The sequence below is a fragment of the Acinonyx jubatus genome, chromosome B4 (assembly GCF_027475565.1).
Source record: "Acinonyx jubatus isolate Ajub_Pintada_27869175 chromosome B4, VMU_Ajub_asm_v1.0, whole genome shotgun sequence".
NCBI classification, from domain to species: domain Eukaryota; kingdom Metazoa; phylum Chordata; class Mammalia; order Carnivora; family Felidae; genus Acinonyx; species Acinonyx jubatus.
The window spans coordinates 119,452,531-119,477,684 of record NC_069387.1 but is presented as its reverse complement, the minus strand read 5'-3'; the positions used below and the strand labels follow the sequence as shown (position 1 = coordinate 119,477,684).

At 39.7% G+C, this 25,154-nt stretch overlaps 1 protein-coding gene across 2 annotated transcripts in view; it reads right to left on the bottom strand.

The window, feature by feature from the left end:
* Positions 1-25,154, bottom strand: part of UTP20 (UTP20 small subunit processome component) — a 114,532-nt gene that overhangs the window by 75,443 nt on the left and 13,935 nt on the right. For both annotated transcript variants that reach the window (XM_027071001.2, XM_015070865.3), the window contains exons 12-21: positions 24,557-24,735; positions 19,779-19,934; positions 19,548-19,636; positions 17,984-18,089; positions 13,501-13,651; positions 12,778-12,840; positions 11,819-11,977; positions 10,680-10,756; positions 682-761; positions 198-438 (exon numbers count right to left, since the gene is read on the bottom strand). In XM_027071001.2, coding sequence (XP_026926802.1) covers positions 198-438; positions 682-761; positions 10,680-10,756; positions 11,819-11,977; positions 12,778-12,840; positions 13,501-13,651; positions 17,984-18,089; positions 19,548-19,636; positions 19,779-19,934; positions 24,557-24,735 — 1,301 coding nt within the window. The remainder of the gene's footprint in view (positions 1-197; positions 439-681; positions 762-10,679; positions 10,757-11,818; positions 11,978-12,777; positions 12,841-13,500; positions 13,652-17,983; positions 18,090-19,547; positions 19,637-19,778; positions 19,935-24,556; positions 24,736-25,154) is intronic.

The following is a 25,154-nucleotide window of genomic DNA, read 5'->3' as shown; positions in this document are numbered from 1 at the left end:
TTACATTTTAACTGGTGTCAAATTAAGTGGCAAAAAAAAACTAGCTGTTATCTGAGAGAGCCAGTGCTTTACAGATGAGCCAATGGTTTGAAATGTGATGGACATACTAAAAAAACAGCCTACTTGGGAGTTTAAGACTTCACATCTTCTCTTCCTCATACTCTACCAGGGACATATTCCTGGAAAGGAATACTTACTGGATAAATCTCAGGAAAAGTGGGGAAAGCTCCCTGGACCGTGGCTCTACCCTCTCTGGGAATTTTGCCAGAGCTCGCCAGAGCAAAAATCGGAAGTTGGTGTGGTCTAGTCTTTCCTGACAGTCAGTTTTTGATGTTAACTGCTCATGATAAAGAGCTCCGACATCTCCTTCCTGAGGCTGCTCCCAACTTTCATCTCCAATGGACTTCTCATCTCTTACATCATTTTGCAGCTCTTTCTCTGCAAGAAAAAAAGTCATTGGAACCACTAGAGAAATGTTAACATTTGTCCTCTGGGTCTCCTCATGTGACGGTGTTTCTAGCTCTAGTAATATGAGGAAACAATAAAATATACCCAAAGGTTATCAGGATAGTACATTACTCATTTCCTGTTTCCCGATTTCATGCACAATTAAGCAGTAAAAAATTAAATAGTTAAACCACCTTTTTTTCCCCAGCCTCCCTTTCACTTCCCCTTACATACCAGCATGTAGAGCTGCTTTTTCTAGATGTTCATAGTAGACTTTCCAAAATTGCTTATTGTCCATTTCATGTGCATGAGAACTAAGAGAAAAGATCACAAATACGTGGTACAATCCTTTTTAAAAGATCTCTCATAGGAAAAAAAAAGCGAAAGGGTATAATTACAATTTAATTAGGTTATCCTTGAATATAGGGCTTCAATAACTTTTGTACTTTTTTGCATTTTTTCAAAATGCCTGCACTGAGCAGGAATTCTTATTAATTTCAGTGTAGTTGAAACACAATATTATCAGTTTCCGGTGTATAACTAGTGATTTGACAAGTTTATACATTATGCTGTGCTCACAAGTGTAGCTACCATCTGCCCCATTACATCACTGTTATAATACCATTAACCATATTCCTTTTATTCCCATAACTTACTGATTCCATAACTGGAAACCTGTATCTCTCACTCTCCTTCACCCATGCTGCCCATACCCCCCACCCACTCCCCTCGGGCAGCCATCAGGTTTTTTTGTTTTCTTTTTTTTTTCCTTGCCATCAGGTTTTTCTTTGTACTTACAGGTCTGATTCTGCTTTTTGTTTATTTATTCATTTTTTTTAAAGATTCCACTTATAAGTAGAATCATATATTTGTCTTTCTCAGTCTGACTTATTTCACTTAGCGTAATACCCTCTAGGTCCACCCATGTTATTTCAAATGGCACAATCTCTTCCTTTTTTATGGCTGTGTAATATTCCATTGTGTACATATACCACATTTTCCTTACCCACTCATCTACTGATGGACACTTAGGTTGCCTCCATATCTTGGCTCTTGTAAATAACACTGCAGTGAACATCTATATTTTTGAATTAATGTTTTTCTTTTCTTTGGTAAATACCTAGTAGTGGGATTATATTTTTTTAAATGTTTATTTATTTATTTTGAAAGAGAGAGAGGGAAAGGCAGAGAGAGAGGGAGAGAGAATCCCAAGCAGGCTCCATGTTGTTAATGCAAAGCCCAACATGAGGCTCAATCTCACAAACTGTGAGATCATGACCTGAGCTGAAATCAAGAGTCGGACATTTGGGGCACCTGGATAGCTCAGTTGGTTAAGCAGGCAACTTCAGCTCAGGTCATGATCTCACAGTTCATGAGTTCAAGCCCTGTGTTGGGTTCTGTGCTGACAGCTCAGAGCCTGGAGCCTGCTTTGGATTCTGTGTCTCCCTCTCTCTGTCCCTCTCCTGCTCCCACTCTGTCTCTCTCTCTCAAAAATAAATAAACAAACAAACAAAAAAAAATGAGTTGGACACTGACTGAGCCCCCCAGGTGCTCCCAGTAGTGGAATTACTGAATCACATGGTATTTCTATTTTTAATTTTTTGAGGAGGAATTATTTTTATAGTCATAAAGTACTAAAGGATGTTTTTTAAAACCTAAATAGATCCCTCTAAGAAGGTTTTTTTTTTGTTTAAGTATATTTACTTTGAGAGAGACAGAAACAGTAAGAAGGGGCAGAGAGAGGGAAAGAGACAGAATCCTAAGCAGGCTCCACGCTGCCAGTGAAGAGCCCAATGTGGGACTCAAACTCACTCAACTGTGAGATCATGACCTGAGCCAAAATCAAGAGTCAAATGCTTAACTGACTGAGCCACCCAGGCACCCTAAGAAGACTATTTTTAAAGGCACAGTAATGTGAACGGGGCATCAGGTACAAGGTATGGCACAGTAAAGAAAGGAGAGGACTCCGGAGAAAAACTCAGCTAACTTTAAAGTGTTGGCTTTCAGAGGTGCCTGGGTGACTCATTCAGTTAAGCGCCTGACTTTGGCTCAGGTCATGATCTCGCATTTGTGGGTTTGAGCCCCACATCGGAAAATGTGCTGACACCTCAGAGCCTGGAGCCTGTGTTGGATTCTGTGTCTCCCTCTCCCTCTACCCCTCCCCTGCTTCCACTGTGTCTCTCAAAATAAAATAAAACGTTAAAAAAATTTTTAAGTGTTGGTTTTCCTCCACCAAATTAAAATATACGTATCATTGACATGAAGGCAAAAAAAATAACTACATGAAACATACCTTTCAGAATTTGAAGAGAAATCAGATGAATCACATAAGTGTTTATATAATTTGGTATCTTAGCACCAATAATCTCAAAATGTTTATGCTCTAGATACCACCTCACACCTGTCAGAATGGCTAACATTAACAACTCAGTAAACAACAGATGTTGGTGAGGATGCAGAGAAAGAGGATCTCTTTTGCATTGTTGGTGGCAATGCAAGCTGGTGCAGCCACTCTGGAAAACAGTATGGAGGTCCCTCAAAAAACTAAAAATAAAATTACCCTACAACCCAGCAATTGCTGGGATAAATACTGGATAAATTTATCCTTGGATAAGTACTCTAGATAAATCCCTGGATAAACACTACTAGGTATTTATCCAAGGGATACAGGTGTGCTGTTTTGAAGGGACACACACACCCCCCATGTTTATAGCAGCACTATGAACAATAGCCAAAGTATGGAAAGAGCCCAAATGTCCATCGATGGATGAATGGATAAAGAAGATGTGGTACATATATACAATGGAGTATTACTTGGCAATCAAAAAGAATGAAATCCTGCCATTTGCAACTACGTGGATGGAACAGGAGGGTATTATGCTAAGTGAAATTAGTCAGAGAAAGACAAATACCATACGACTTCACTCATATGAGGACTTTAAGAGACAAAACAAACGAACATAAGGGAAAGGCAATAAAAATAATATAAAAACAGGGAGGGGGACAAAACAGAAGAGACTCATAAATATGGAGAACAAACAGAGGGTTACTGGAGGGGGTGTGGGAGGGGGGATGGGCTAAATGGGTAAGGGGCACTAAGGAATCTACTCCTGAAGTCATTGTTGCACTATATGCTAACTAATTTGGATGTAAATTTAAAAAAAAATTAAATTAAAAAAAATGTGTATGCTCTTTCTGTCATTCCTTGTCTAAGAATATGATATTTTTTTCTGCTCCTAATATTTTACTCTCACTTGTGCCTGAGCAGGTGGGCTCCAGACAGGCAGTAAACATCTAGTGGCACCCAGCTGGGAGCATGGAAAGGCCTGGCCTAGCTCTCTGGGGTCACAGACTATGGAGTTCGAAGGAGCAGGTCTGGCCCTTCTTGATCAGCATGGGGTGCCTGGCCAGGGACACAGGTGAGTCTTTTTTTTTTTTTTTTTTTTTTTTTTAAGAGACTGGATATCATTTTTACTAATGCCACAACCCAACATCCATTTTGTCACTACAGCAAGTTGATTGAGTGTGTGTGTGTGTGTGTGTGTGTGTGTGTGTGTGTGTGTGCGTATGTGTTCCTGAACAGACGAGGGGCCAGAAGAGACTCAAGCAGGTCTCAGCCAACAGCTCTACTGAGCAGCAACCGAAAGACAGTGACACAGGTTGGACTTCTGCCTGTCTTTCTCCTGGGCTACCTTTCCGCATTCTGAGGGCAAGTGTGAGGCCCATGCCAGCCAAGATTAAAGGGCTTCTTAGCAAAGTTCAGTCTCCAACTCCCAGTCATCACCGCCCCTCTGACCACAGGGATGCCCCTGGGCAAAGTACAGACTGCTAGGCAAAGGTGGATAATCATCACACAAGACATGAACTGTATATGCTGTTGACTATCCATGAAAAATCAATCAGTTTTCAGATAGATAGATGTACCCAACAGGAAGACAGCCTAGCCAGCCATGGAGAACCATGAAAGGCATTTAGCAATTAAGAAGTCAACATTTTTTTGATAGCGGGCTACTAGTAACACATGTGTCAGATTCTTCCTTAAGCACAATAAGTGAAATTATGAAGTTGATGTTAGAAGGCTTTGTTTTCAGAATGGTTCAATGGTTGTGAAGGGCAGTAAAAGGCAAACTGGTTCCAAATTGTAAAGAGATTTGTTTATTCTACTTCTGTCAAGTAAGAACTAATGGTTACGGTTTTGAGAGGTCACACATGATATATGTCTAATCTGACAAAAAGCAGAGTAGACCATCTGAAGACAAAGGTCTGCAAAAGGACAGACTACATATGAAGCACCACATATGTAATTTCTATGTGATTACTAAGGTCCTTTTTAGAACTAAGGGACTCTTGGATACTAGACACCTAGGGTTTCAAAAAGTCATGTTTAAAGTTTGGCTCACTGACTCAATATATATAAATAAAATTTTGCAATTACTATACACTATCTTGTCACTGTAAAAAAAATTTAACAGCATGGTGAGGAAAATGGCAGCATAGGAGGACACTGGGCTCACCGTGTCCTGCTGACTACTTAGATTCCACCCACATCTGCCTAAATACACCAGAAAACCGCCAGAAGACTAGCAGAGGACTCTCTAGAGCCAAGCGTAGACAAGTGGTCCATGGAAGAGGGGCCCCTCCCGAAGCGGACTACCAAAGGCAAAGCGAGCTGAGTCTGCCCCTCCAGCCCCTGTGCACCTTGCGGATCTGCCCTGGCTAATACGTCAGATCCCATCTAAGCAGCACCACAAGCCTGGCAATGTGTAAGTAGCCCAGACAGGGGGCCACACCACCCCTGGGAGAGGGGAAGATAAGGTCCACACCAGTCTGACTGTGGCCCCAGGGGTGGGCTGGGGGCAGACATCAGGTCTGACTGCGGCCCTGCCCACCAGCGCGAGTTACTCCAGACAGCACAGAGGAAGAGCTCTGCAGTTCCGTGCCACTCCAGGGACTATCCAAAATGACGAAACGGAAAAATTCTCCTCAAAAGAAACTCCAGGAAGTAGCGGCAACTAACGAACTGATCAAAAATGATTTAAGTAATGTAACAGAAAATGAATTTAAAATAATAGTCATAAAAAGAATTGCTGGGCTTGAAAAACGTATACAGGACAGCAGAGAATCTATTGCTACAGAGATCAAGGGACTAAGAAACAGTCAGGAGGAGCTAAAAAATGCTATAAATGAGCTGCAAAATAAAATGGAGGCGACCACAACTTGGATTGAAGAGACAGAGGAGAGAATAGGTGAATTAGAAGATAAAATTATGGAAAAAGAGGAAACTGAGAAAAAGAGAGATAAAAAAATCCAGGAGTATGAGGGGAGAATTAGAGAATTAAGTGACACAACTAAACGTACTAACATATGCATAATTGGGATTCCAGAGGACGAAGAGACAGGGAAAGGTGCTGAAGGTGTACTTGAACAAATCATAGCTGAGAACTTCCCTGAACTGGGGAAGGAAAAAAGCACTGAAATCCAATAGGCACAGAGAACTCCATTAAGATGTAACTTGAATCGATCTTCTGCATGACATATCATAGTCAAACTGGCAAAATACAAGGATAAAGTGAAAATTCTGAAAGCAGCTAGGGTTAACATGCTGTAACATATAAAGAGAGGCTGATAAGACTAGTGACGGATTTATCTACTGAAAGTTGGCAGGCCAGAAGAAATGGCAGGAAATCTTCAATGTGGTGAACAGAAAAAATATGTAGCCAAGAATCCTTTATCCAGCAAGTCTGCCATTTAGAATAGAAGGAGAGACAAAGGTCTTCCCAAACAAACAAAAACTGAAGGAATTCATCACCACTAACCCAGCCCTACAAGAGACCCTAAGGGGGATCCTGTGAGACAAGGTACCAGAGACATCACTACAAGCATGAAACCTACAGACATCACAATGACTCTAAACCCATATCTTTCTATAATAAAACTGAATGTATATGGACTAAATGTGCCAACCAAAAAACAGGGTATCAGAATGGATAAGAAAACAAGACCCATCTATTTGCTGTCTACAAGAGACTCATTTTAGACCTGAGGACACCTTCAGATTGAACGTGAGGGGATGGAGAACTATTTATCATGCTACTGGAAGTCAAAAGAAAGCTGGAGTAGCCATACTTATATCAGACACACTAGACTTTAAATTAAAGGCTGTAACAAGAGATGAAGAAGGGAAATATATAATAATTACAGGGTCTATCCATCAGGAAGAGCTAACAATTATAAATGTCTATGCGCCAAATACAGGAGCCCCCAAATATATGACAATTACTCACAAACATAAGCAACCTTATTGATAAGGATGTGGTAATTGCAGGGGACTTTAACACTCCACTTACAGAAATGGATAGATCATCTAGACACACGGTCAATAAAGAAACAAGGGCCCTGAATGCTACATTGGATCAGATGGACTTGACAGATATATTTAGAACTCTGCATCCCAAAGCAGCAGAATATACTTTCTTCTCGAGTGCACATGGAACATTCTCCAAGATAGATCACATACTGGGTCACAAAACAGCCCTTCATAAGTATACAAGAATTGAGATCATACCATGCATACTTTCTGACCACAATGCTATGAAGCTTGAAATCAACCACAGGAAAAAGTCTGGAAAACCTCCAAAAGAATGGTTAAAGAACACCCTACTAAAGAATGAGTGGGTCAACCAGGCAATTAGAGAAGAGATTAAAAAATATATGGAAACAAATGAAAAGGAAAATATGACAATCCAAATGCTTTGGGATGCAGTGAAGGCAGTCCTGAGAGGAAAATACATTGCAATCCAGAACTATCTCAAGAAACAAGAAAAATCCCAAATACAAAATCTAACTGCACACCTAAAGGAAATAGAAGCAGAGCAGCAAAGACACCCCAAACCCAGCAGAAGAAGAGAAATAATAACGATCAGAACAGAAATAAACAATATAGAATCTAAAAAAACTGTAGAGTAGATCAATTAAACCAAGAGTTGGTTTTTTGAAAAAATAAACAAAATTGATAAACCTCTAGCTAGGCTTCTGAAAAAGAAAAGGGAGAGGACCCAAGTAGACAAAATCATGAATGAAACTGGAATTATTACAACCAACCCCTCAGAAATACAAGCAATTATCAGGGAATACTATGAAAAATTACATGCAAACAAACTGGACAACCTGGAAGAAATGGACAAATTCCTCAACACCCACACACTCCCAAAATTCAAACAGGAATAGAAAGCTTGAACAGACCCATAACCAGTGAAGAAATGGAATCAGTTATCAAAAATCTCCCAACAAATAAGAGTCTAGGACCAGATGGCTTCCCAGGGGAGTTCTACCAGACGTTTAAAGCAGAGATAATACCTATCCTTCTCAAGCTATTCCAAAAAACAGGAAGGGAAGGAAAACTTCCAGACTCATTCTATGAAGCCAGCATTACTTTGATTCCTAAACCAGGCAGAGACCCAGTAAAAAAAAGAGAACTACAGGCCAATATCCCTGATGAATATCGATGCAAACATTCTCAGTAAGATACTAGCAAATCGAATTCAACAGCATATAAAAAGAATTATTCACCATGATCAAGTGAGATTCATTCCTGACCTGCAGGGCTGGTTCAACATTCACAAATCAATCAATGTGATACATCACATTAGTAAAAGAAAAAATAAGAACCATGTGATCCTGTCAATCGATGCAAAAAAGCATTTGACAAAATTCAGCATCCTTTCTTAATAAAAACCCTCGAGAAAGTCGGGATAGAAGGAACATACTTAAACATCATAAAAGCCATTTATGAAAAGCCCACAGCTAACATCATCCTCAATGGGGAAAAACAGAGCTTTCTCCCTGAGATCAGGAACACGACAGGGATGTCCACTCTCACCGCTGTTGTTTAACATAGTGTTGGAAGTTCTAGCATCAGCAATCAGACAACAAAAGGAAATCAAAGGCATCAAAATTGGCAAAGATGAAGTTTTCACTTTTTGCAGATGACATGATATTGTACATGGAAAATCCAATAGACTCCACCAAAAGTCTGCTAGAACTGATACATGAGTTCAGCAAAGTCGCAGGATACAAAATTAAGGTACAGAAATCAGTTGCATTCTTATACACTGATAATGAAGCAACAGAAGGACAAATAAAGAAACTGATCCCATTCACAATTGCACCAAGAAGCATAAAATACCTAGGAATAAACCTAATCAAAGATGTAAAAGATCTGTATGCTGAAAACTATAGAAAGCTTATGAAGGAAATTGAAGAAGAAATAAAGAAATGGAAAGACATTCCCTGCTCATGTATTGGAAGAATATTGTTAAAATGTCAATACTACCCAAAGCTATCTACACATCCAATGCAATCCCAATCAGAATTGCACCAGCATTCTTCTCGAAGCTAGAACAAGTAATCCTAAAATTTGTATCGAACCACAAAAGGCCCCAAATAGCCAAAGTAATTTTGAAGAAGACAACCAAAGCCGGAGGCATCACAATCCCAGACTTTAGCCTCTACTACAAAGCTGTAATCATCAAGACAGCATGGTATTGGCACAAAGACAATAGACCAACGGAATAGAACAGAGAGTCCAGAACTGGACCCACAAAAGTATGGCCAACTAATCTTTGACAAAGCAGGAAAGAATATCCAATGGAAAAAAAGACCATCTCTTTAACAAATGGTGCTGGGAGAACTGGACAGCAACATGCAAAAGGATGAAACTAGACCACTTTCTTACACCATTCACAAAAACAAACTCAAAATGGATAAAGGACCTGACTGTGAGACAGGAAACCATCAAAACCCTAGAGGAGAAAACAGGAAAAAACCTCTCTGACCTCAGCCGCAGCAATTTCTTACTTGACACATCCCCAAGGGCAAGGGAATTAAAAGCAAAAATGAACTACTGGCACCTCATAAAGATAAAAGCTTCTGCACTGCAAAGGAAACAATCAACAAAACTAAAAAGCAACAATGGAATGGGAAAAGATATTTGCAAGTGACATATTGGGCAAAGGGCTAGTATCCAAAATCTATAAAGAGCTCACCAAACTCCACACCCGAAAACCAAATAATCCAGTGAAGAAATGGGCAGAAAACATGAATAGACACTTCTCTAAAGAAGACATCCAGATGGCCAACAGGCACATGAAAAGATGCTCAACGTCGCTCCTCATCAGGGAAATACAAATCAAAACCACACTCAGATATCACCTCACGCCAATCAGAGTGGCCAAAATGAACAAATCATGAGACTACTATAGATGCCGGAGAGGATGTGGAGAAATGGGAACCCTCTTGCACTGTTGGTGGGAATGCAAACTGGTGCAGCCAATCTGGAAAACAGTGTGGAGGTTCCTCAAAAAATTAAAAATAGACCTACCCTATGACCCAGCAGTAGCACTGCTAGGAATTTACCCAAGGGATACAGGAGTGCTGATGCATAGGGGCACTTGCACTCCAATGTTTATAGCAGCATTCTCAACAATAGCCAAATTATGGAAAGAGGCTAAATGTCCATCAACTGGCAAATGGATAAAGAAATTGTGGTTTATATACACAATGGAGTACTACATGGCAATGAGTAAGAACGAAATATGGTCCTTTGTAGCAACGTGGATGGAACTGGAGAGTGTTATGTTAAGTGAAATAAGTCATACAGAGAAAGACAGATACCATATGTTTTCACTCTTATGTGGATCCTGAGAAACTTAACAGAAACCCATGGGGGAGGGGAAGGAAAAAAAAAAAGAAAAAGAGGTTAGAGTGGGAGAGAGCCAAAGCATAAGAGACTCTTAAAAACTGAGAACAAACTCAGGGTTGATGGGGGGTGGGAGGGAGAGGAGGGTGGGTGATGGTATTGAGGAGGACACCTTTTGGGATGAGCACTGGGTGTTGTATGGAAACCAATTTGACAATAAATTTCATATTAAAAAAATTAAAAAATAAATTTAACCATACAAATATATCCTATCAAGTAGACAGAGCAAGTCCTTTGAAGTTATTTCAGTGCACAAAGATACATACATATAACATCTGAGATGTTGAAATACTTGACATTAGAGAGAATAACTAATGTTCGTTTTTTCTTCACCTTGTCCCACATAGGATTTAAGGTAGCTACAAATACTATACACACCCATTCATTTAAATCACACCTAGCAGGAGTATAATCTGGCCCCATCACTCTGCAATAGTTAACACATACGGCTTCATCCATTTTAACCCATGCTTACCTTATGAGTTCAATAACAGGATCCCAGAGGGCACTGAAGTTAACATACAACATGCTTAATAAATAACGAAGTGGCACCTGCGATTATAGCAAACTAGTTTAGTAAATGGGCTATAAACTACAGAACGCATGAAATATAAATATCCCAACTCAGACAATCAGAGGTTAAAAAGAAGCTTGTGCTTTAAGGAACAAGTTGTAGGTACCAATCCAAAATTCGGCATATAATAATTTTCTGACTCTCCCCAAAATGTCACTCGCTATTTAACAAAGAAGAATCACTAAAGCAAAAGTACTCAAACTCACTCCAGATGTTCACAAAGGATATAGCATTTGAATAAACAGATCTGACTCATGATTAAATTCCCACCTAACAAACACTGCTAATACCATCACCGTGTGAGATAAAACCTGAACAGCAAGCAGTAAAATACAGATACCAAAGAGCCCAAGACGGTATACACTGTGAATGGCACCTGGGGCTCTGTGAGCAGATGGCTGAGTTTTCAAAACTATACATTAAAGGCATTCAGTTCAGAGGGTCTCAAGTTTTCTCAGTCACCTTTGAGAATGACTGCCATCACTCATATCTCCATGTGCTGGGAGGCATCATATAGAATGGTAGTTTTAGTATTATTTGGGAATGAGGTGTTTATTACTATTTTAGCAGCAGAGCCCTTTTTCCAAACGAAACGTTAACACAAGACACTAATATATAAAACATGTAAAGAGCAGAAATGCTCTGATCTAAAGGGAACGCTTCCATTGGCCTTACTCCCAAAGGGATCTGTGATCCATCCTCAAGGGTCACGCACAAAAACCCCCAATACAAAAGATAAGAGGCCTGACATCCTGCAGCACATGGAGAAGAATGTCAGGTCTTAAACCGGATGTTGAGCCCTTCTGTTGCACCTACCTTCACATATTATGCCCGTATTCAGAGGGAGGACAGTTATTTCCACTGTGGAAAAGGCTGGCAGAGCCATTTAATTCAAAATACCTAAGGAAACTGGAGATTTATCTAGCTAGCTTAAATAAAAAACTTTTTTTTTAACTACTTGCTATGTTTCTCTTTCCAAAAGCCAGCTAAACAGATCAAAAAGGACAAATTGTTTAAAAACCTGAGACACTGTTTTATACCTCCTGTAATGGCCCGTCAGGGACTGCAGCCTGCACCATATCATGTCTTAGTTTTCTCAAATGAAGAAGCTTCTCTCTGTAATCACTCACAGTTGCTGGAACAAGTTCTGCCTGGCGTAATATAGCCAAGGCAGACTGACGCTCTGAGAGCCCATCATCCTGAGTGAACGGAGAAAACCAAGGAGGCAGGTCAGTACTTTGATTTCGCAAAAAGAACATGAAATGTGACCAAAGTTCTAAAAAAAAGAAGAACTGAGGTATGTTAATGTTGTAAATTAAATAAGCAACACTTCTTGTGGTAAATGATCCATTTTTCCTCAAACTATTTACTTTTTGTTAGAATCTAATTTAAGAATAATGTCTAGCACAGAAATGACAAGTAAAAAACAGGAAACTCATTCTCAGAATGACTCAAATCGATTGGCAACATTTGTTCAAATAAAAACATATACATATACTTCCACTTACACAATTCTACTTCTATAATTTCTACTTCTACAAGTAGTAATATGCATTATGGGAATATTTCCCTATTCAAATATATCAGCATAAGGATGTTCATTACTATTTTATTGGAAATGCTGCAAAACTCCAAACAATTCACCTCAGCATCCATCAACAAAGAACTGGTTATATAAGATATTTTAAACTCTGGTATTGGGGTGGTATCCTTTTAAACCTCAAAAGAAATGAGGTAAGCCTGAGGTACTGATATGGCAAAACCTCCCTGATGCCATTTAAATTGTACATGTGTACAAAAGGTCTGAAAGAATATTCACCAATTACCTGTGACTTTTCAGTGTGGGCAGGACTAAGAATTACAACAACAATTTCAGTTTTTATGATAGATATTTACACAACAGTATTTGAATTTTCTGTAAAAGTATCACTTTGGAAATTAAAAAAAAAAAAAAGAATGATGTTTTTAAAAAGTTATCCAAATTGAACAGCAAAAATACCTCCATCAGTTCTGGAAGTCGAACCTCAAAATGGTTTAGGATCCTTATTGTCAAAAGCCGAATCTAGAGAAAGTAAAAGGCACATTTAAAACTTCAAAGTTTACACATAAGAAACGATTAACAGCCAGTGAGATTTAAGTTTTATAGCATTAAGGAAAATACAATGCTTATCAGAAAGATACATGTTATTCTATACCTTATTTCATATTAGACACCAACCAACACCTTATTCAAATAGTACACGGAACAAGTAATGACCAGACTAGGCAGAAAAGATAAGGTTGCCCATAGAACCGTGTTTTTCCTTCAACTGTGACACTATAAGCATCTCTGTAAATAAGGGCAAAGAAACTGATTAAATTTACAATTCTGTTGCAATTAGTGATTGTTATCCCTACATAACAACCCTACATAACGTATTCAGGTATTTCTACACACCTGACCAAGCGGCAGAATCACCTAGAGAGCTTTAAAAAAAACGATGCAGATTTTTCAGTTTCTGAATCAGAACTCCAGCCTGTGAAGACCTGGAATTTGTATTTTTATTAAGCTCCCCAAGTAATCCTGCTGCAAACAGTTTGTAGGTCAATTTAGGAATCACTGCTTCAAACAGAAATCACCCCCTAGCAGCATTTTCTGATTAAGGAGCTCTGACAACCACTGGCGATACATATATAATCAAAGAGGAGAGACTGAGAACATACCACAAAACACCATCATTACCTTGGATATGCCAGTTGAAATGTTAGCTTGTAACCTGGGAAATAATTCCATTAAAGCTTCCTCAGAAAGTGGCCCTTTGCAGCCACATAAGGATAATCTCTGATAATAGAGATCAGCTAACAGCAACACAGATGGCTCCACAGGAAATGTTCTGCAACAAGATTATTTATTAGACCCAGCCTGCACCACACAGCTGGGTATTTAGACTGTAAAAGAAACTACAGAAAATTATCACTGGTAAAGGAATTGTAAAAGAGACCAAGGTAAAATGTAGACATTTTATGCAGACATTGACTCCATTTTAGAGATAAAGAAATCTGAGGCCTTGCAACAGTGAGTAATGAGCTCAAGGACACACAGCTAGGTGGAGGCAGAGATGGGATTAGCATATGCTATTTAAAAAAAAAAATTTTTTTTAATGTTTATTTATTTTTGAGACAGAGAGAGACATAGCATGAACGGGGATGGGTCAGAGAGAGGCAGACACAGAATCAGAAGCAGGCTCCAGGCTCCGAGCTGTCAGCACAGAGCCCGATGCAGGGCTCAAACTCATGGACTGTGAGATCATGACCTGAGCCGAAGTTGAATGCTTAACCAACTGAGCCACCCAGGTGTCCCAGCATATGCTATTTTTTTTTTTTTTTTAAATTTAAATCCAAGTTAGTTAACATATAGTGTAATGATGGTTTCAGGAGTAGAATTTAGTGACTCATCGCTTACATGTAATACCCAGTGTTCATCCCAACAAGTGTCCTCTTTAAAGCCCATCACCCATTTAGCGATCTTCCATCCGACACCCCACCAGCAATCCTCAGTTTGTTCTCTGAATTTAAGAGTCTCTTATGGTTTGCCTCCCTCTCTGTGTTTACCTTGTTTTCCCTTCCCTTCCCCTATATTCATCTGTTTTCTTAAATTCCACATGAGTGAAATCGTGTATTTGTCTTTTTTGACTTATTTCGCTTAGCCTAATACACTCTAGTTCCATCCACGTTGTCACAAATGGAAAGATTTCATAGAATATGCTATTTTAACTAAAACCCAGTGCTAATTTTTCTTTCTTTTAAAAAATCTTTTAATGTTTATTTATGAGAGAAAGTGAGAGAGAGACAGTGTGAGTTGGGGAGGGGCCAAGAGAGGGAAACACAGGCTCTGAACTGTCAGCACAGAGCCCGATGTGGGGCTTGAACTCATGGACCATGAGATCATGACCTGGGCTGAAGTCGGACGCTTAACCAGCTGAGCCACCTAGGTGCCCGTAATGCTGTTTTTTCAATCTACACAGTTATAAATGACAATGACATAAAGGGAGATTACAGAATATTAGTAAGTGTTTTCCACATGCCAGGCACCGAGCTGAGGGAGGGACAGTACAGAGGAGGGTACAGCACAGGCTCTGGGGTAGGGAAGCCCAAGTTTGAAGCCAGCTCTGCAGTCCATCAGCAGTGTCCCCCTGACAAGGCTGCTTAATTTTTGGGTGCCATCCTCCTTCAACAAATATTTAGTGAGTATCTACTATATGCCAGTGACCTTTATAGACACTGGATATAGCAGTAAACAAAAAACAAAGTCCCTATCCTTCTGGAGCTTATATTCTAACAAGAGAAGGTAGCCAACATAATAAATAAACTAATTATGTATGACAGTGATGAGTGAAGCAGAGAAAAGCAAACCATGGAAAGTCAAGACTGAGAGACAGGTTGTGCAGGGCGGGAGGAAGGTTGAAAAGGAATATATGTGATATCGGGGTGGTCATGGGAGGTAGGGCCTGAAGGAGGTGAATGAATCAGTCACTGGATATCTGGAAGGCAATTCAGGCAGAGGGAACGGCGATGCCAAGTCACAGATAGGTGCGCTTATCCGGAAGAGGAGCATCAAGAAGACCAGTCCAGCTGGAAGGGAGTTATTAACAAGGAAGAGTGGCTGGGGGTAAGGTCAGAAGTAGCCAGGGGTTGGATCTTACAGAGCCCCAAGGAACAGGATAAGGACCAGACTTTATACTGAGTAAGATGGGTTTCTCATAGCAGCATGACCGACATTTTGGGCCAGATAGCTTTTTGCTGTGGAAGCCATCCTGTAGGGTGCTTAGCAACATCCTGGGCCTCCACCTACTAGATTGCAGTAGCAGCCCCCAGTTGTAACAACCAAAAGTATCTCTGGCATCACCGCTAGTGGAGAATCACTGTCAGCAAAAGAGTGCCATAATCGGTCCTTCGTTTAATAGTATCGTACGGTTGGGAGACACCAAACAGAGCAGCGGGACAAGGACAGAAGTAAGGGGGCTTGTTCGGAGGCTAACGTAATAATCCAGATAAAAGAGATGGTGGTTTAGAGCAGGGTGGCAGTGGATGCTGAGTAGTCAGATTCTGCACTTATTTTGGAACTTTAGTGCTCCCATCTGTAATGATAAGAGTCCCCACACCTCATGGAGCTGCTGTGAGGATTAAATAATGGACATGAAGTACTCAGAACAGAGACTGGCAGGTAAGGACATAATAAAAATGCAATGTGTATGACGCCATGACAGGATGTGGTGTTCAATTTAACGCCCATGAGGGAAGTGCTGTTATTCCCTTGAGAGAGATAATGAAGTTGAGGTTAATAAACCCACCAAAGGCTGCAGGGCTAGTAGATGGTAGAGACAAGATTCTAATCCAAGTTGTCTTGGCTGTGAAACCTACGTGCTTAACCAGTAACTAGCACGGCACCAAGCACAGAAGCTTGCGTCTAAAGCTTTCACAATTCCAAGTTTACGCCTCTACTTTCAAAGCTGTATATACTCCTGTTAGAGGTTTCCAGGCCTCCAAGGCTAAGTGCCACCTGGTTGGGAGGCTGGCTGGTCTTCTGCAGGGGACATACTAATCCCTGTGTTATGTGTGCCTTTTTATTTCAAAACCTCTACAGATGGCTTAAATTGTTTATACCAAAGAATATACCATGAGAAGTTTAAACAGATCAATAAAGTGAACAAGAGAACATAAAACGTGAGATATAGGATGATATCAAAGAAAAACTCCTTAAAGGAATGTAAACCAATTCAAGGAACTATGGAGAATTGCCAGCTTTGTCCAGATTTGGAAATGGAAAGAGACCCTGGATTACTGCAGTAAGTCTTCTAACTGGTCTACCTTGTTCTCAGCACAGTAGCCAGGGTGGTCCTGCTTAGGCCTAAGTCATTCTCCTGCCAAAATTCCTCTTGTAGCTTCCTTCCCTTTCACTCGGAGTAGAAGCCCAGGCCCCACAACGGCCAAATGTCACACACTGTCGGTCATGGTCACCACCTCTGTGTCATCTTCTCCTACTACTCACCCCTTGCTCTGCTCAGTTGCCAACAGCTCCTTGCTGGGCACCCCCTACAGCAGTGGCACTCAAGTCTCCCAGGTCAGGAATGCAGAAAGGCCCCAACCCCAGATACCCTCATGATTTACCCCCTTCTGCTTCTGGGTTTCAGCTCAGATGTCTCCTTCTCGGTGAGGCCTTCCCTATTTAAAACTGTTGTTGTCCCCAACCTCCAGAATGTCCCTATCCCAACTCTCCTTTAATTTTCTTGCCACTGTCTAACATGCTATAAATCTGACTTATTTATCGTGCTTAGTGTTTCTTCTTGCTAGAATAGTAGCTCCATGAAGGCAGGGTATTTTGTGTGTGTTTCATTCACTATGTCTCCCAGTGCCTAGAATAGGGCCTGGTACCTAAGAAAAGCAAATGAATATTTACTGAATGAAGTAAATGAATAAATCTGTTTCAAGCCCCAAGTAGAGCTCTGTGCTGTGTGTGGAGCCTGGTTAAGATTCTCTCTCTTTCTCCCTCTGTCCCTCCCCTCTCCCTGGCTTGCACTCTGTCTCTCTCTCTCTAAAACAACAACAGCAGCAACAACAACAAAAAACAGCATGGATGGAAAATGGATTAGACTCTAGAAAAAGAAGCCAACTACTTTACCAGGTTTTCAAAAGGTGTGACCTTTAGAAAGGGTGCTAAGCTGAGAAGAACACAGCTCCCCGATAACAGACTTCTACTACTACCAAAATCAGGAGCTGGTTGACATAAACTTATTAAAACAAAAACCTGGGTTGTTTTGCTATGTAGTAAAAGGACCACAGGAAAGTTTTCCAAAATGGTGATATCAGGATGAGACAGAATGAGTGTAGTGGAAATGCGTGTGCTGGAATCACTCAGGAAGTCACAAAAGGTCAACACTGTGCAAGTCACGGTTGGGAATAATCAGCATTATATACCCTTATGCTCTACAACATGAGCTTACGCACATGGTAAAATACAGCTCTACAAAGATGAATCTGCATTTAAAGACTGCATAAAAAATGTACTTATTTTAAGGATTTAAATCAATCATAAATTTCTAATATGAATACAACTTGGGTATAAAATAGATCAAAATGAGGACTTTTATTATGCCCAAGATTTCACAAAAACAGAAGCTTTCATATTTTATTCATGATTAATATATATGGGAGATATGTTTACTTACAATACTAAATTCTTCACACGTTCCACAGGAACCAAATGCAGAATTTCAGAAGATTCTTCCAAACTTAACATAGTATTTACAGCTTGACAAAGAACAAACAAGTTTCCTAAGGGCAGAAAAACAGGAGAACCACATAACTTATTCCTTTGACACAATTACTACCAGGCATCTCATTTATCTAACACTTGCTGTTTCTAGGAGTTCCTAAATGAAAGTGAAGCTGTACCGCCTAAAGAGTCATCTGTCAAATGTAAGTATGTAACAGGCAGGAACTGAAAAGAGAAGGTTCCCAAGTCTTGTAGCTTTCTTAAGAGAAAAATATATTCAAAAACAGAGAATCAAAATGTATGTTCCATTAAGATGAGGAGATAAGTTCAATGGTTCGATTCACTGGCAATAGCAAAATTAGAATTTTTGAGGAGACACACTTGTACTTTTCAAAAGCTAATAAATTATTTTTTTAAATTAGGCATTCATTTAATCTTAGACTAGAGACTGGGAAACTTTGGCCCATAAGTCAGATTTGTAGGTAGCCTGTTTTTATATGGCCTGTTAGCTAAGAATGTTTTTTACATTTTTTAAAGGGTTGTTTAAAACAACAAACAAGCAAACAATAAAGAATATGCCACAAAGACTGAACAGGATTTATAAAACCTAAAATATCTACTATCTGGTCCTTTACATAAAAATTTTGCCAATCCCTGTTCGAGATACTAGAACGATGCTGTCCGATAAAACCTTCTGCAACGACAGAAATGTTCTGTACTCGTGCTGCAATCCAATATGGAGTCACTAGCCACATGTGGCTATTGAGCACTTCAGCTGTGATGAGTCTGCCTTACCCTCTAACATGTTTGCTTAGTATCAAACAGAGAACCTAACACATTAATATTTAAATGAATGAACAACTACTATATATTACATTAGAAAATACTGTCCTAGGATAAAACAAAACATCTACTTTCAAACTGCTATCTTCATGCTAGTGGGAGGAGGTGTTCAAGTGTATAATAGGAAAGGAAGTTCTGGATAGGGCAGCCTAACTCTACCAGGAAGTCACGTAGCACTTCCTACAGGTGCTGTGCTTGAAATGAGTTTTGAAAGTAAATTAAGAGTTCACCAAGTGACAAAGGCCTAGAGAAAGGACTCTGGCAGAAGGAACACATGTACAAGGGCAGCGGAAGGCTGTAAAAGATAGTATCTTGCTTGGGGTGAGTAAATGGAGGCAAATGGACTATAAGGTGTATACCAGGAATAGAGTACACATGGGAGACAGAGAACAAGATAAAAGCCGGGGCTTGAAAATGAGGGGTCATATACCATGGCATCCTTCTAACACTTCCTCTTCAGATTCAGCTTGTGTTCAAGCCGCCCTGAGCCGATCACCACATTCTGAGGTACAAGTGCAACACATCCATCTTATCTTTTTTCTTCCTGTATTTATCATATAGGGGGTTATGTCAGAGCACAATGCTAGCACTATTCTCTGGTATTCCGTTGTGTTTATAGTTACTTTGGGTGTGCCAGAAAAGAAAGAAGAGAACAAATGGGGATTGTAACTGACCTTTTGCAAAACTCTCTCTGTCAACATTCATGAAGAGTGACTCTATGAAGCATGTGACGACTGGTATCACCTTCTCTTTCTCAAGAGGTCTGTCCAAGTAGGGAGAAAAAGAGAAAAGTTCAAAGTTGCATTCAATGGCTTTTTTCAGGGAATAGCAAGAAATGGCTAACACATGTTGAACTCAGAATGCTAAGTATTTCTTTCAAAATTACCCACAGTTTATTTTCTCACCTGATGTGAGGTAACACGACAAGGGCTGCCCAAGAATGTGAAAGGTAAGTAGAATCTTTATTTGCAGGTAACTGAATTAGAGATAAGAGGTGGTCCAGCACTGGGATCTGTTCTTTTCCTCCCTTGGATCTAGTCTTCTTCTGCCTTACACAGGATCTGAAGGAAGAGAAGAAACACGAATGTTGAAAAGAGGAGGGAATATAATTGCTCTTGCCCTCTGAAGTCTGAAATAAAACTGGCTCCTCTCCATGAGCGGAACACGGAACATTTGTGGAGAGGTGCAAGCTGGGGGTGGTGGTTGAATATAAGTAAGTAAATGAACGGGAGTTGTTTCTGGACTTTCAGTGAGAGGCTTTTTCAACTCCGTTGGTTCTACTTTCTTCTACTCTCTCTTTTTTAAAGTTTATTTTTTTGAGAAAGGGAGAGAGCGGGTGGGCGTACGCATGCCCAGGTATGGGGAGGAGCAGAGAGAGAGACAGAGAGAGAGAGGGAATCTCAAGCAGGCTCTACACTGTCAGCACAGAGACCGATGCAGGGCTCGATATCATAAACTGCAAGAGAATGACCTGAGCCCAAATCAAGAGTCGGACACTTAACCGACTGAGCCACCCAGGCGCCCCTTCTATTCTCTATTTTAATTTACTTCATAACTTAAAGCAAGTCTCTTCTAATTTTAGGTATTATTTCTGAATTTTCTAATTCATTCTGATTCATTCTTTTCTGTACATTCTGCTGAACACTTTTTTAAAACGGGAGAGGTAATTAATTGTAATGAATGGACTTCCTCTATTCCCCCCTTCCATTTTGACATGAATTTTGACTTTACAAATGTAGAATGATGTTGCACATAGTGGTGAATTTGACAAATGCCACTGAAGTGATTATGATTTAGAAGTAATGTTCTCTGCTTCTTTAATCTGATAAATTCTTCCTTGATGTTTTCTGACATGACATTTAGGTTTAGGTGTCTGTTACTTTGGCACTATTCTTGTTTGCCTCTTTTCCTTTTTGCCAATGAACTACACCTCACGCCTATTTGAAAGACAGAATCTAATTGAAAGAAAACTCATAGAAACAGTAAGTAAATTGATTTGTTTTGATAATTTAGCCTCTATGCCCAGTCTGTTACACAACAGAAGCAGAATTATCAGGTTTTTATTTCTGTGCCCTGTTATTATTAAAATTAACTAAAACGTTGTATTCTTTTTTGTTTCATACTTACCAGGATATCGAATGTTCAGAAATTATAATAGTTTAATTTCATTGGTGATTTCTGAAAGTCACTACATCTTGACATATATTCTAGTAGTAACCGCAAATCAACAATCTGCAAAAACCTTACAAGAAAACACTGAGCTGCTTGAAAAAAAAGTGGGTCATTCCTTGCCAAGTCATTCCCTTGCTTTGTCACACCTGCCGATGAGCTCCTCCAGGAAAATCCACACTCCCTACTTCACCCTACAAGACCCCATGTGATCTGACCCAGGCCTCCCATTCTGCCCTCCTCCTTGCTCGATGCTCTGTACTCATACTAGGCAGAGGGAAGACTTACTGCAGAGGCTGCTGGACAGGAATCAGCCCAGTATGTTGAAAAACCAACAAGATTTTGTTTGCATGTTTTGATAGAGAGAAGCTACTTTTAAAGTCAGCAGGAGAGCAACATGTGAAGAAGGGGAGTTCCTCCAGAATCTCAAACTGATCCCAAATCAACAACTAATTCTGCTGTGTGACCATGGGGACAATGACACCAATCTCAAGGGATTCTGTGACGCTTCAAAGCTGAGTGCTCAGCAAAAATTCAAGAATTGTTCATCTATTCCTACTGTCCCAAAGCAAAATATAAATGCAGCAAGTCTAACAAATCCCAGAGAAATAAATTTAAGCATGAACACATAGGAATGATAAGGGAACTGGTTTCCTAATCTATAATTTCTAAAAACACACCCACAACTACTTGAAAAATGATCAGCAGAATCCTCTCACATGTTTATATAAACCTCGTTTTCAGCTTCTAAAGGGTATGCATTATTTTTAATGAAATTAAGAAAGTAATCCAAGTAATCCATGGCTCTTTTAACAATTCAAATGATGCAAAGTTATATAATCTAAAAGTTAACAGTCACTTCCTTCTTTCCCTTCCTGTCCTCCTGACATAAACAGAGTTAACAGTTTTGCGTATCTTTAGGGAAACGTCAACTCATCTTTGATTTAAAGCAATTCCAAACAATATCCCAGCAAAGTTTTTTTTGTAGACATAGACGAGATTCTGCTAAAATTTATATAGAACGACGAAGGACAAGGAACAGCTGAAAAAATCTACAAAAGAAGAATAGAATGGGAGGAATTTTTTTCAAGATTTCAAGACTTATTTTAGAGCTAGTGTAATAAGATAGTGTGGTATTAGAGGAGGAGAGATACATGATCGATGGAAGAGAACATAAAAGAATAGCCTTTTCAACAAATGTTGCCAGAACAGGGGGCATCCACAAGCAAAAAGAAGACACCTGACCTAAACCTCACACCTTATATAAAAATTAACTCAAAATGGATCATGGACTTACATGTAAAACAAAACTATGAAACTTTTAGAAAAGTAGGAGAAAACATCGAGGACTTACAGCCAGGCAAAGAGTTCTTGGACTTGACATCAAAAGCATTACCCATAAAAGGAATGTTGGTCAAGTGAACCTCATCGAAATCTAAAACTGTGCTCTGTGAAAAATCTTAAGGGAACAAGACAGGCTATAGACTAGAAGAATATATGTGCGAACCATTCATTTGACAACAAAACCTTTAACTAGAATATATAACATGTTCTCAAAACTCAACAGTAAGGAAACACACGGTCCAGTCAGAAAAAGGGTCAAGGTGGGGAGCGCCTGGGTGGCTCAGGTCATGATCTCAAGGTTTGAGATGGAGCCCAGCGTTGGGCTCTGCACTGTCAGTGCATAGCCTGCTTGGGATTCTCTCTCACCCTCTCTCTCTGCCCCACCCCTGCTCGTGCACTTGCTCTCTCTCAAAATAAACTTAAAAAGAAAGAAAGAAAGAAAGAAAGAAAGAAAGAAAGAAAGAAAGAAAGAAAGAAAGAAAGAAAGAAAGAAAATGAGCCAAGGAAATTAATAGATATTTCACTGAAGAGGATATATAGATAGAAAATAAACCCACAAAAAGATGGTTAACATCATTAGCCATTAAGGAAATGCAATTTAAAATCACAATGAGATTTCACCATATCCTATTAGAGTGGCAAAAAATAAAAAACAGTGATGATACCAACTGCTGGAGAGGATGCAGAGAAACTGGATCACTCAGACTATTGGTGGGAATGTACCATGGCACAACCACACTGGACAACTACTGACAGTTTCTCATCAAATGAGACATGTACTTATGATATAACTCAACAATTCCACTTTTGGGCATTTATCTCAGAGCAACAAAAAGTTACGTACATGAATGTTCATAACAGCTTTATTCATAATGGCCAAAAACTAGAAGTCTTTCAACAAGTGAATCACTGAATGGAGTACGCTACATCCATCCACACCATGGGCTGCTACTCAGCAATAAGCACATGAAAAGATTTTTAACAAAGAGATGGGCTACTGACACACACAACATGGATGGGTTGCAAGGGAACTGCATAACTGGATGACAACCTCAAAAGTTGTACTCTTTAATTCCGTTTATATAATATTCTTGAAATGACACAATCCTAAAAATGGAGGACGGATTGCCAGGGGTTAGGAATGGAGAGCAGAGTGTCAGGGTGAGCATGGCTATTAAAAGGTAGTGCAAGAGATCCTTGTGGTGAGAAACAGCTCTGTATCTGGACTCTGGTTGTGGTTATGAATCTACAAGTGTGATAAAACTACACAGAACCGGGGCGCCTGGGTGGCGCAGTCGGTTAAGTGTCTGACTTCAGCCAGGTCACGATCTCGCGGTCCGTGAGTTCGAGCCCCGCGTCAGGCTCTGGGCTGATGGCTCAGAGCCTGGAGCCTGTTTCCGATTCTGTGTCTCCCTCTCTCTCTGCCCCTCCCCCGTTCATGCTCTGTCTCTCTCTGTCCCAAAAATAAATAAACGTTGAAAAAAAAAAAAAAAATTTTAAAAAACTACACAGAACCATACAGCCAGATACATACATACCCAGAGATGAGTGTGTGTAAAACTGAGGTAATCTGAAAAATGTCAATTTTATGGTTGTGACATCCCATTAACTTATGCAAGATGTTACTACTGGGGGAAGCTGGGGGAAGAATACACAGAACATCTCTGTATTATTTCTTTTCTTTTTTTAAAGTAGGCTCCATGCCCAGCATGGAGGCTAACGTGGGGCTTGAACTCACAATCCTGAGATGAAGACTTGAGCTGAGATGAAGAGTTGGACACTTAACTGACTGGGCCACCCAGGCACCCCATGCTATTTCTTTCAACTGCACGTGAATGTACAATTATTTTAAAATAAAAGGCTAAAACAAATCAACAGTCACCTCTTTCTTTCACATTCCATCCTCCTGACGTTAACCAAGTTAACCTATTTGTGTATCCTTCCATGTTTTTTCCAATGCTTATATACACTTTCTGTTTTAACTTTACAAAATGGGACCATCTTCTTTTTTCACAGAACAACTGTTTTACATCTTCTTTTTTCACAGAACAATGTATCAGGGACATCTTTCCATTTAAAATACAGAGATCTTCATTCTTACAGCATTCTTGTTACGTTATAAAACAGGTAATCCTATCAACATTACAGGGAATAAAGACTTAGAACTTACCCCACTGTCTGTTGTGAGAAAAGCAGAGGGTACTTCTCAATTGCCATCGAGCCAGCAGTAGGAGGTGCTGCTTTGTTCAGAATGAGCTTGGCCAAAATGGCCAGAGCTTCATCTTTGACAGCAGCCTCATCAATCAAGAAGCAATTTTCAATGTATAAGAGAAAGCTGGGTAGAAAAAGCTAAAAATAAGAAAGGAAATCACGTTTATTAACAGATAGACATTTCAGAACACCTAAGGAAGAGAGGATTCTCATACTTCCACAGAGAGAAAAAAAAAAACAGATCATAAACACAGGATCAGAAATCGTAATGGCATCAGACTTCTTCACAGAAACAATGAAAGCTATAAGACCTTGAAGAAAAGCCTGAAAAAATGAGGGAAAATGACAAACTCTAGAATTCTATAGCCAGCCTATGAACAATATGAATAAAGATATTCTCCAGTGTACTAAATCTCAAAATTTTACTTCCATTCGCCCTTTCTTAAGAACTTCTGGAAAATGTGTACCATCAAAATAAGGAAGTAAAGCGTAACAAGGTAAAGCCATGAGACCCAGGAAATAGGAGAAAAGCAAAAGGAAGTCCTAGTATGACATCT